The sequence below is a fragment of the Manacus candei genome, unplaced genomic scaffold (genome assembly GCF_025592945.1).
Source record: "Manacus candei isolate 608988 ecotype Guabito, Panama unplaced genomic scaffold, ASM2559294v1 h1tg000050l, whole genome shotgun sequence".
In the NCBI taxonomy this organism is placed as follows: Eukaryota; Metazoa; Chordata; class Aves; order Passeriformes; family Pipridae; genus Manacus; species Manacus candei.
The window spans coordinates 6207501-6220000 of NW_026138098.1; the positions used below are offsets into that span (position 1 = coordinate 6207501).

The 12500-nt window shown below is 39.9% G+C and overlaps 1 protein-coding gene across 15 annotated transcripts in view; it reads right to left on the minus strand.

Annotated features, from left to right (window-relative positions):
• The window catches only part of EBF3 (EBF transcription factor 3), a 133604-nt gene that overhangs the window by 2494 nt on the left and 118610 nt on the right, over positions 1-12500 (minus strand). For 7 of the 15 annotated variants that reach the window (XM_051801148.1, XM_051801147.1, XM_051801146.1 and 4 more), the window contains 5 exons: positions 12477-12500; positions 11646-11823; positions 10258-10446; positions 9590-9787; positions 1-2775 (listed from right to left, as the gene is read on the minus strand). The exon at positions 1-2775 is cut by the window's left edge and continues 2494 nt beyond it; the exon at positions 12477-12500 is cut by the window's right edge and continues 42 nt beyond it. In XM_051801148.1, coding sequence (XP_051657108.1) covers positions 2744-2775; positions 9590-9787; positions 10258-10446; positions 11646-11823; positions 12477-12500 — 621 coding nt within the window. In that variant the 3' untranslated portion in view covers positions 1-2743. The remainder of the gene's footprint in view (positions 2776-9589; positions 9788-10257; positions 10447-11645; positions 11824-12476) is intronic. The other 8 variants (XM_051801154.1, XM_051801151.1, XM_051801150.1 and 5 more) reach the window with 3 other exon arrangements.

Consider the following 12500-nt stretch of genomic DNA (forward strand, 5'->3'; position numbering starts at 1 on the left):
AAACAATCTTATTGTAGGGTCTTTAACAGTAAAATCTACCATTTAGTGAAGCTTTTCGTCTGGAGACAATGAAGCAATGAGTGCATTGACTAATTAATCTAAAACACAAACAGATTGCATTTATGAAGGAACTTGCAGACTTTCTTAACATGTACACGTGACCTCTTTTGTTGTTTTTTTTTTTTTAGAGCAAAACCTTACTTAGACAAAATATAACGGAGGCAATTCAGTTCCAAAGTGACTTCTCAGGCTTTCCCACTTAGCCAGACCTTGGCCATGCTCACAGAGCTGTATCGTTCTTCTAAACCCTTTAATAAAAGCTTTACTAAAATGTGCATTTTTTTGCCCAGAAAGAAAAAAAAAATTCAAAATAATAATAAAAATAATTTTAAAAAGTGATCCCTCCTTTTTGGTTAAAACGTGAATTCTGCTGCAGTTTGCAATGTGTTTTGCAGTGCTGTGCTGGCAAACCAGTTAGTGCAAAGGAAAAATAAAAACAGCTCCACGTTTTTCTTGCTGGGTTTGGCACTAAGAGCCACGGAATATAACGGAGGTCATTCCAGTTTAAAAAATACAGTCAGCTATGGGTCATTTACAAAAGGTTCCCTAAAAAAAAACACCCCGAGAAACCTAAATAAACAACTCCCAGACATTAAAAATTCGGTGTGATCCTGATTTCCCGTGTTGGAGCAGTGCAGGGTTTGGGAGAATGCAGAGTGCAGCAGAAAATCGACACAGAAAGGAGTGGGAGAATTGTACACCGGGATTGTGCTTTTTTTTTTCCTCTTATTTTTTACACCAGAAATCATCCAAATGAAGTCGTGATTAACAATTGTGGTGTAAGCCTGTGATAAAACAGCACAAAAGTTCTTCAAAGAAGTTCACTTTTAAGGCATCAGAGAAGTTCATGTGGCAAACATTTTAATTAAAACATCAGAAGTGAATTTATTTTTAAACTTTAGGCCTCTGAATTTTTCCAGTAAACACAGTTCAGCTATGTGGCAAAGTCATGGGTGGCAGCTAAAAATGACTTTTTACAATCTTTAAAAAAAAAAAAAAATAAAAAATAAAATAAAAACAAACAAACAAACAGAAATAGGAAATAAAAAATGCAACCACAAAATAGATTCATCTTTTCTGTGGCTGTATCACATGCACATATTCTACTAGTATTCATTACAGCCATGTGGCACAATTTTGATTTGACTATACAACGAACGACTTTTTTTTCAAAATTATTTGTTCTGATAACTTAAAAATAATATAAAAATAAACAATGAATTTGACTTTTCCTCAAAAAAATAATAAAGAAATAAAGGATGGAAAGGCTAAACAATAGCAACTTTATGAAGTACAAATGAAATGCACGGACACTCATTTATTTAAAAGAAAAACATGAAGGCAATGGTTCTTGGCTTAATGCTTTTTTCAGCATCATGATACCAGGCCAGGACAAAAACCAATACATACAGGAACATAAAAAAAAAAAATTATGAAAAGCAATATACAAAATTTCAAAGATAAATACAATATTTATAGTTGATATGTTACAAAATAAATTCCCTTAGTGACTGCAAGTGTTTATGTGAAAGAAAGTGTTGCAATGGGTAAGACTATTTTATTCCTTATAGCCTCCATAAGGAATAAAATCTGCTTTTTGTTTTCTAAATATTTAAGTGGATCTGAAAAAAATTCAAGACAAGTGTATAAATATTTAGCTACAACTTTGGCAAAATCACAAAAGTCTACAATTTTATAACCACATACAAAACACATTAGGGAAGAAGGATCTAGAAGTCAAAAGGACAATTTTCTGGTACAAGAAACATAGACTTCACAGTAGCCTAAAATGCAATAGTATACAGTGCTAGCAAAAGTTGAAAAAATGTTGCAGATCACACTTGCTTAACAGGAAGCTCTAGCAGTGGAAGTATATTTTTTTCATTTTTTAAACCAACAGACAGTAGCAATTTCTTTTTTTTTTTTCTCTGTCAGTGTGCTTGTTGAAGGCAAGAGAATTCAATATCAAAGTTACAATTTCTAACTACAATAAGTTACAAAGTTCCATTTCATTAAGATGAAGTTAAGCAACGATAAACCCCCCCGTGCCCGCCCCCGCGCCCCGGTTTTTTGTGTGGTTTTTTTTTTTTCTAATCATATATTCATCCTTATTTTTTTTTTATTCTTTTTTTTTCCAGTTTGATGGCTCATAACCTCCTTGGCCCCCTTTTTTTCCACCACAAAAAAATATTTCACATTATAGAGATACACAACCATTGTGAATCTAGTTATGAGTACAGAAAAATGTTCGGAGGCATTTTTCATCAGTGTTTCATGATAATCAAAATGGTGCATCCACAAAGTTTCTCCCAACACATAGCAAGTACTAGACATAGCCAAGACGTAATCAGAAACTTTATACAAAATAGGCGTCGCTTTTTCCTTATTCTCCAGGACTGAGAAATGTGAAAATATGAGAAAAATTCAGTCAATAAAATGGAATTGTTCATGAAGAAGTAGGTTGTTTGCATGTAGATTCTTAATAGTTTAAATAAAATCTTTAAACAAAGTCTTTTTTTTTCTTTTTTTTTTTGTTTGTTTTTTTTTTTTTCCTGTAGCATTTCGATTTGTTGCTGATTCTGCGTGAAGATACTGCTTCCATCAGCATGTCTTAATATACTAAACTTGTCCCCTAAGCCCATCCTCTGCAGCTTGGTGCTACGGTAGGTAAACAAAAGTGACTTTACATTGGCGGGACTACAAGCCCGGACATGGCTAAAAGAGAAAAGAGAAGAAAAAGGAGCCGTTATTGTCACAACTGGGGGAAGGCACAGCTGGTTCAAAGCCATCGCGATGCTCAAATGGAGGATGCAGAGCCAGGTTCCTCCACATCACCCTTGGACCGAGGGACACGCACCTCTCATAGCAAAACAAAGGGCTTCTCCTTGGGAAAGGAGGCTCTGAGCAGGATTTTGAGGGAAGGGCACCCTGATTCCTGTGCTCAGCTCTCCAGGCTCCCGACAACACTCCTGACCATAACACCGTTCCCTCTAACCATCACTTCATGCCCAGACCTGCACCTGGGCAGAAAACCTCCTTTTCCACAATTCTACTTTATGATAAAAGCAGGACTGAGCGGCCAAGAACTCTCCAAGACCAAAGCCAAAAACCCTACACCACCTCCCAACTCTGGAGCTCAAATGCCATAAAAACACAGTGACAGGACCCGAGGGAACAGCCTGAAGTTGTGTCAGGGCAGGTTTAGGTTGGATATCAGGAGAAAGTTCTTCCCCCAGAGGGTGGTTGGGCACTGAACAGGCTCCTCAGGGCAGTGGTCACAGCACCAAGGCTGACAGAGCTCAAGGAGCGTTTGGATGATACCCTCAGGCACAGGGTCTGACTCTTGGGGATGGTCCTGTGCAGGGCCAGGAGTTGGACTCGATGATCCTTGTGAATTCTTTCCAACTCAGCATATTCTGTGATTCTGTGATTCTATCAGTAGCCCAGACCAGCCATATCCAGAGTTTTTTACCAGATAAAGACTGATATGCCAACAACCACTGCTTTTTTTCCTAGTTAACTCTTTGGTAGAAACATAATCTAGACAGTCTTTAATTTTAGTGTTGTTTAATTTTTGCTGTAGTGATATTTCTCATTAATTTATGTACAACAGATATTAATAAATTTGTTCGTGTAGTGATGTGAACTTCAATTTCTCAGTTCATTAATTTCAACAATATTAATTTATTTCTGATTCGCTGTTACAGCTTTACGGTTTGGAAGAGCTGGGTCCATACACATTTCATAGGTGACACAACTTCCTGCAGCAGCATGGTCTGCACCATCAGCGCTGCTCCAACAGATGCACCCAGAGCCCTGAGCAGTCCTGGTCCTTCTGGCACCATTTTTGGGAAGGATTTGGATGGGACGTTCTCTAAAGCACAGCTCAAGTGATGCCCTTGAAACGGGTTGAAGTTTTCCAACTCTACCACTTTTTTCCCCAATTACATGTAACAAATATGTTGAAATTGAAGTTATAATTTTGCATTTTTTATAATACTGAATGTTTTAAAGCTAAACAGCAAGTGAACTTACAAAATTTAACTGGAGAATAGTGCATATATTGGCAGAGACCCTTCTGATCCTAAACATTTAGTTTCTTCATCATGTTTTCACAGAATCCAAGAATCACTGAGGTTGGAAAAACCCTCCCAGCCCATTGAGTCCACCCTGTGCCTGATGCCCACCTTGTCACCCAGCCCAGAGCACTGAGTACCACATCCAGTCGTTCCTTGGACACCTCCAGGAATGGGGACTCCACCACCTCCCTGGGCAGCCCCTTCCAATGCCTGAACACCTTTTAAAGAACCCTTAAAACAACCCTTCACTAAATCTCTGTTCCACACTGCATCAGCCCGGGCCAGCAGATGACCTTGCCCTGTGTTTGGACCTGCCAAACCCCTGCTCTCAGGTTGGCTTCTCCGATGGGATTCAGTCAGCAGGAAACCTGTCACCACATCAGTCTGGTCACCTGGTGTGCACTTGAACTGGAGGATGCTGGAGATCATCTTGAGATGTTATCATAGACTCACAGAATCATTAAGGCTGGAAAAGACCTTCAAGATCATTCAGTCCACCCATCAACCAGCACCACCACCATGTTCACCACTCAACCATGTCCTCCAAGTCCATGCTGCAATAGCACCATCAGCTTCTCCATCCCTGGAAGTGTCCAAGGCCAGGTTGGACGGGGCTTGGAGTAACCTGGAATAGTGGAAGGTGTCCCTGCTTATGGCAGGGGGTGGGACTGGATGGTCTTTAAGGTCTCTTCTAACCCAAACCACTCTGGGATTCTATGATTCTACTGTGTGAAAAATTAGATTATCTGCTGCATGCTTTTTTTTGGGGGGGGGGGGGCGTGGGGAGGAAGTCTAAATTTTTTAATTTAACTATTTTTGTTGAATTCTCCCTGTGGCACAATGGGAGGGGGGTGCAAGGTTGGTGCTCCAGACATTTATTTCACTGTTCTTTTAGTGGCAGCATTTGACAATTGTGAATTTCTGCGCTGCGCTTCCTGCTGTGCAAATTGATACCAAATGCCTTCTTAAAGAAAAATGAGCTGGCTAGTTTTTTAATAATAATTTTAATACTTTCATCCAGGGAAAGACCAGAAAATTAAGCAGGATGCAATTTAAAAAGAATATAGAGACCCCTCTGCTCTGCATTACAGTCCTATAACCAGAGAGCAATATCTTTCACAATCTATAGAAAGTAAATTACAATTGAAAACCAAATTTTGAACATATATTGTACTTCCAACTTTGCAGGGAGCCAGCAATTTCTCACTAAAAAAAAATATTTTATACCTTAGATGTCCATTGTTTTAAACAGGAAAAGGCTCTCTGCCCAAAGGAACACATACAGTAGGATCCTGCTCTTAAAAAAGTATGTGAGTACTTGACTTTGTGATCACAGATTATGCAATGGAGGCCATAGGGAGTCAACAAGATTGTGGCTTTTTGGATATGGCCCAAAGGCCCTTTTTTGTAGACTTAGTCACAGGAGTGAGTCATGGCCACGGGACAACAGAGAGAGAGGTTTCTCCTCTGTGATTTGCAGCTTCTGAGTGTTGACCCTGATCAGGTACCGGCTGGCTGGGGATGGATGTGCAGCTGACATGGGTGCAGCAAGGGGGAAGACAACACATCAGCCCTGGCTGTCATGGCCTGCACTCTGACCCCTCTGAGATCTCCCCAGATTGTCTTCTTTCTTATTTGTTTTTATTCTTAACCTCTGTCTTTGTAAAATCACAGACTGGTTTGGGTTGGAAGGGACCTTAAAGACCATCTCATTCCAACCCCCTGCCATGAGCAGGGACACCTTCCACTAGCAGGTGTCTTGGATCTCTTTAGAAAAAAATCTGTTGGCTAAAGGCCATGTTCCCTCTTGGGCAGTGGGTCCTACAGTGCAGTGGGTTTTGGGGTCGTGCTTCCTGGTAGCAAGATCTTGCTTCTAGTGCGGAGGGCTCAGGTGGTCCTGATGCTTAGGGTGATGTTAGTATAAGCCAGGAGGTAGAACAGCTCAACCTCTGCTTTATACTTTGTTAGGAGACAAAAATATCTCCCTCAGATCCAGCTGGAGCTTCATAGCTCTGCTCCTGTGTTCTCACCATCTTAGGTGTACCAAGAACAGCATTTTTCCCACACATAGACACATCCTGGGATGGTTTACCCAGCAAAGATCAGTGCAATTAACCCCCAAATCCCTGCAAAAGGACCACCTGTGTCTGTATTCTTATCCATTCTTATCCATGTCCTGCCTTATCCATAAACTGAAGGATTTACCTCCAATACAACAACAGTGACCACGAGCTCTTACTTCCCTTTTGGGTTGACTAAATGTGTGTGAGCATTTCTAACAGTGCAGACTCTTCAGCTGCCACTCAGCTCCTTTACATCCTCCTCTGTAATGAGACTGTACTTCAAGATCACAAAAAAAACTTCTGCTGCATTGGACTGCAGCTCTTAAATTCCAAATTTTAACTTAATATAGAAAATGTGCTGATCAGATAACTCTCAAGCTGTTTGCACAGTGTCCAGAAAGAAACTTTAAAAAGAGCTCAATGTCCATAAATGACTAAGAAAATAGGAAAAAAACATAGAAATTCCCTAAACAACTGTATGGGTCAAATGCAGTATAAATAAGTGCCAACACAGGAGTGTTGGTGGCTTTTCTTTATATCTCATGAAGGAAGATGACAAATTCATCCCTGTCTTGCCACTCAGTTCTGGCAGCAGTTCAGTTCAAGGCAGTGGTTGAAATCTGTGAGGAAACTGTGTTGTCAACCTGAAACCTTTTGTGAGTTCAGTCTGAATTAACTCAATAGTTTTGGCTGGGAGAAGTGATGTTGCCTCTGCTTTGAAAGAACCTGAGTGAGGTGAGGTGGTGGTGAGGCCCTGGCACAGGCTGCCCAGAGAAGCTGTGGCTGCCCCATCCCTGGAAGTGTCCAAGGACAAGTTGGACGGGGCTTGGAGCAACCTGGGATAGTGGAAAGCATCTCTGCCCTAAATTGGAACTAGATGGTCTTTAAGGTCCCTTCCAACCCTACCCATCCCAGGATTCTATGATGCTCTGTAAGTTCCTGAATTCCTCACAATTCACTGAGCATCACTTTGTGGTGCTACTTTGCATGAACAATTCAACTTTTTGTCACAACCCTGCTCTAGTTACCACAACTCACTGCTCTAATTACCAGACCAGAAGGACATTCTCCCTATTTCTCTGTGTCATTCTGCTCAACACAAAATGATTCCATTCAGCCAGTCGAGGAAAAAATGGCAATTGTTTGTTTTCTTGCTTGTTTTCAACACTTCTATTTATTTTCAGTTTGGCTGCTGAACCAAAATCCAAAAGGATGACACCAGGTCTGCTGTTTGGACTGCAGCATCCTAAAATCAGGGGTTAGTGGCATTGTTAAGTCTTCAGTGGGCTGTCTGGCCGTGGAAAAAGCTTAGTCCAGAGAAAGGCTGGGCTCAGCCTAAGAGTTAAATTGATGACCTAGTTAACAAAATCAGTATTGGCTGTTTCAAAGCCATTTTCTGAGCTTTATGTATGAAACATTTTGCACTTGAGGCTGGAGATGTACAATTTTTAAAGGCTTGGGGAGGTGCCCAAGGGACATTAGGTGCTTGGCGCAGGCATTCAGCCCACCCTGTTCTCCTTAAAACCACACTTTGCAGTAATCTAGTGTTTTTAAGCACCTAAACCCTTGCCTATCTGATGAGAAGCCCTGTATTTACATACTGAAATTACAGAAATTCAGATCATTTTAGTTTAGATGTTTAAATAGTTGTATTTTTCAGAGTAAATCACAATCAACATGTTAATATGAATACATATATAAATATCTGCTATAGAGCAGTTGCCTCAGATCTGTCATGTTACCACATTTATAATATTTTATTTTAATTGATTATTTTATTAATTTTATTATTATCTTTTATTTCTATTATTTTAGTTTATTATTTTATTTTTAAGATTTTATTTTTCATTATATTATTTCAGTATTTACTTTTCATAGTAGTGTCTTTTTACAGAAAGAGGAAAGTAGGACACCAGATTATTTTATTAATGGATTATTCTTTCTAAGAATATCAATATAGTTTTCTCCTTACAGTAGTAACATAGTGAAGCTTCCAGTAAAGAAATATGAAAGAAACTGTTAATCTAATTATCCTTTTCTTTAACATTCATCCCACAATAATTTTGCATAGCTGAATCCTCGGCTCTTCCTTGACCTGAGTGCATAACAAGCTCTCATATGGTTTTTTGGGCCAAGAAGTGAATAACAAGCTACAGAAACATTAGTTTTGAGATCTTGGTCTGGAATGGTCTGGATTTGTGGTGGACAGACAGTTCTGTGGGATTGGGATTATGTCTCTCTGAAGTGCCTTCAGATCCCACAAAATGCAGGTGTTCAGAATTTGTTTGGCAAATTAAAATATCTGTCATCTGTTCGCCTGTGAGCACCCATTGTATCCATGGTAATACAAAGAATAAATAACACTGTACTGCTAATTCTTAACTGAAGAAGTCAAGAGGAGTGATGACCTCTGGGGTATGAGTGTCCTCAAGCCTTCCTGATTTCAATGGGATCTGAAGTGCTCCAATTTACTGCACAATGAGACTCAACCACAGGCAAACATTCAAATTATTCTAATCCATCTATAGTCTTATCTTCTAAATGTTACAATATGACTTAAAAGTGGTACAGTAGGACCTAAGTCTTCCTTTTTGGGAAGACTTTGTTCATATTTTTGTTCTTCTACCAAACATACACTGTATTGTAGTTCCTCCTGCCCCACTCCCAGCAGATAACCACGAGAGTTCTGCAAGTGGCTTATAAGTTGTTCCTTGCACTACCCACACAAAATCACATGGATTAAAAAGAAAAAAAAGTACCAAAAAAGCAAATTATTAAAATTGCCTGCCTTAAATTAAATATTCAGTTCACTTAGGGATGTAACCACCCTAACACCGCAGTATGAGAGCGAGCTGGGACCACCAGAGCATGCAAACCCCCTGCATACAGGACTACCTAGTCCAGGGGAAGGTTAGTTCACTGACTGAGAGCTTAACCTGATTTATATTAACTTGACATATTTGAAATCACTATTGCACCCTATGTAAAACAAGGAAATCACACCATGTCCTGCCAGAATGCTGCTGGATTTAAACATCCACAGAAATGTGTTCAAAAAACATATAAACACACAGAGTACATGAACCCTCCAAGAGGCATTCAGGAATACAGTATTCCTTTAAAATTTAAGTCACGAACTCCTAAGGGAAAATACCAGAAAAACAGCTAGTGCTTTCTCTAATGCAAGTATTAAAAATGAACTAAAGATCTCAGCAGACCATTCGTGCTACCTTATTTCTCCCCCTGCTTTTGCATCGCTACGAGAGCACCAGGAACCCAAAAAAAAATCAGCCTTTCTCCCAAAGAAACCATCAGGGCTTGAGTGTATGCATCAAAAAAAAAAAAAAAAAAGGCAATACACAGAAAATTGAGAGAGATCCAGCTCACCTTGAAGTCCATTTCCATTTGCACTGGTGCAAGATGGTGGAGGAGAGGCTTGGGGCCTGACAACAGGAGCGAAGGCGCTCTTTTGTTTCACTGCAGAGATGACATTGGCAGGTGAGAATGAGAAAATGCCGTGTGTACTGCTACAGTTTGAAGGGAGGGTGACCGAAGAGGCTGCCATGGTAGGGCTTGACGGCACTACTGCAATAAAGCAAAAATAATCAGGACTCAGATTGAGGTTTTCACGGCAAACACGGAAAAAGAGAGTGATAGGGCCTTGCCTCTTAAAATATATATAGAAATATATATATATATATATATATAAAAAAAATATATATAAAAAAATAAAAATGAAATGCCTTGGCTTGGCCACTCTCTGGATAACAGGTAAACTCTTTTGTGTTGGACTTTTGTTACGAATTGCGCAGTCCAATTTTTATTTTGTCTCATTTTTTTTTGTTTTGTTTTGGTTTATTTTTTTCTCTATCTGAGATTGTATTCTGGCACAAAACAGATCAATTTATTATTTTCATTTTTACGTCCAGCCTCCAGAGTCACCCCTCCTTTTATCCAGTAGCTGACAATAGAGGAAAATCAAAACAATGCAAGGAGTTGATTTGGTAGTAAATATGAATCTATATGATGATGTGTTACCAAAAATAGACACTTACTGCCGTAAGGAGAGTTAGCTGAGGAGCCATTAAGAAATCCAGGGGAACCTGGTACACCTAGATTGGGCATGCCGGCATTGCCATATCCATTCATGCTATTGCTGACTGTGTTGTAATTGGACTGCTGAGGAGTACTGCTGGGAACATATCCTCGCGGGGAAACACTGCTTGTGTTGCGACTGTAACCTACTGTGTTAGAAACCCCCCCACCCCAAAAAAATAATGTTATTTTATAAGATAGACTTAGGGCTGGGGGGTTTCCTCATGCAGCATATATTACACAGTTTTAATTGATTGCACAGCTTTGCTCTGAGTTGTCTCTCACTGCCCTATCAACTCTTGCAGCTTGAGATAACCTTATCACGCCAACCCTACTTAAATCATCCGCGAGCACTCTATGTTGTCTCTCCTCTTAGCACAGACAGCCAACAAAAGCTCTCTTCGATCCAGCTGTGTCAGGTGCCTTCACGTTTGTCTTTAGGAGCAATTATCAACAGGCTCAAGTCCCGCTTTGTACCAACACACTGCGTGAACTTTCAGCCTCTCCAGACCTTCAAATGCCAGAGCTGACAAGAAAAACTTTTTTGTTGCAGTGATTTACTTTAAAAGGCTGTTTTGGGGTCTTCATTTTGTGATTGATATTTTTATGCTAACAACAAGCTTTCATAAGGTGTAGCCATCAGTGAAAACTAATTCAAGAGCAAGTACAGAATTTTATAAGGCTTATTAGCTTGGAAATGCATTAAAAGACAATCTTTTTAGAAGAGGAAACATAGCAGAATCAGGATTTTAAACAACAATTTGTTCCTATCTGAGCAATCAATTTAATAATTATGTTGCAAGCAAAAAAAAAATATGCGTTTGAACATATCTAATAATCCTGTTTCCCTCCTTTCATTAGTATCAAAATTAATTTTAAATGCAATATGCTACATGCATTTTCAATTACAACAGGTAAATTAAATCAACTATTACTTTTATTAGTAACATATATGTCACACATGCCTACAAACAAAGTATTTTAAAATCACAGACATCAAATTAGATTTATCTGTGTAAATATTCCAAAACCAGGTGGAGGTACCTAGACATAATTATTTTATATTAAAAAAAAAAAACCATACACGTTGTATATTTACTGCGAATAACAAAGAGCTTTCTACACTTTGCCAATTGTATTTTTTTCCCCCGCTAGAGATGCTTTATGATAACAGTAAATGAAAGAACAGAAAGAATTAAATATTTCAAGAAAGTTAAAGACGGCATTTCAGACACACGAGTAGGGAGAGAGAAAGAGATAGGACACGGCAGTGACATCAGCTCGGATTGATGGCACTGGCCAAAAGCAGTCACCAAGGTGGAGGATTAACTCTTGAAATCCCACCTACCTTGGTCGTTGGCTTGTGATGTTTCGGAGACGTTGACGGCGAGCTGGCTGCTGAAGGAGTTCACCCCCATCATGCCGGTGTGAGCGGGAGTGTTGGCTAGAGTGGGGATCTGGTTGTGGTTGCGGGGCACGCTGTACAACGCCTCGGCAATGTCAGCTGCTCGTTTCAGGATTATCTCCTGGAAAGACAGAAAAGAGGCTCTGACAACTCAGACACTGATTTGCGCAAATAGCCCAAGTTGCAATAATGCTAAAGTTTATCAAAGAGATTCAGGTGGAATTATAGTGAGGGCGGAGAGTTTGCTGCGTGTTTCAACAACACCTCCTGTTTTTCTCCCTACATGCAATTCCACCTCAGCACAGTAAGTATAAAGAAATAAAGAAATTAACATAAAATCAGATTTTAGCACTGGAAGTCGAGTCAAAATCCCAACACACATTTTATTCACTCAGGGCGGGAGATGTATTTTCAGCAGTTTGCAAAATACGGTAGGTCTGATCCGCTCAGTTTAGCAGATTTCTTTAGGACTTCCCATTAGTCACTGTATATTTTGGCCCGAGTTCAAGGTTATTCTCTTGCCTTAATGCTTGCTTATGCTTTTGGCACCTTACACTTAATTGTCATTTCTGATGGGCAAACGAGCGGGGAGAGGAGAAGGGGAAGATGAAGCGTTTCCCTCGGAGCATTGCATCACATCAGACTGCCCTCAAGGTGGCTGGCAAAGCCCGGCTGTGTACAAAGGGAACATGCTGATGCTCTGCCAGCTCTGCAAAGAGCAGGTATTGATCTACACATGTCAGCATGGGAACAAAGACCGCGTTGGTGACCTACCTGGTTGTTATGGGGCATCCCATA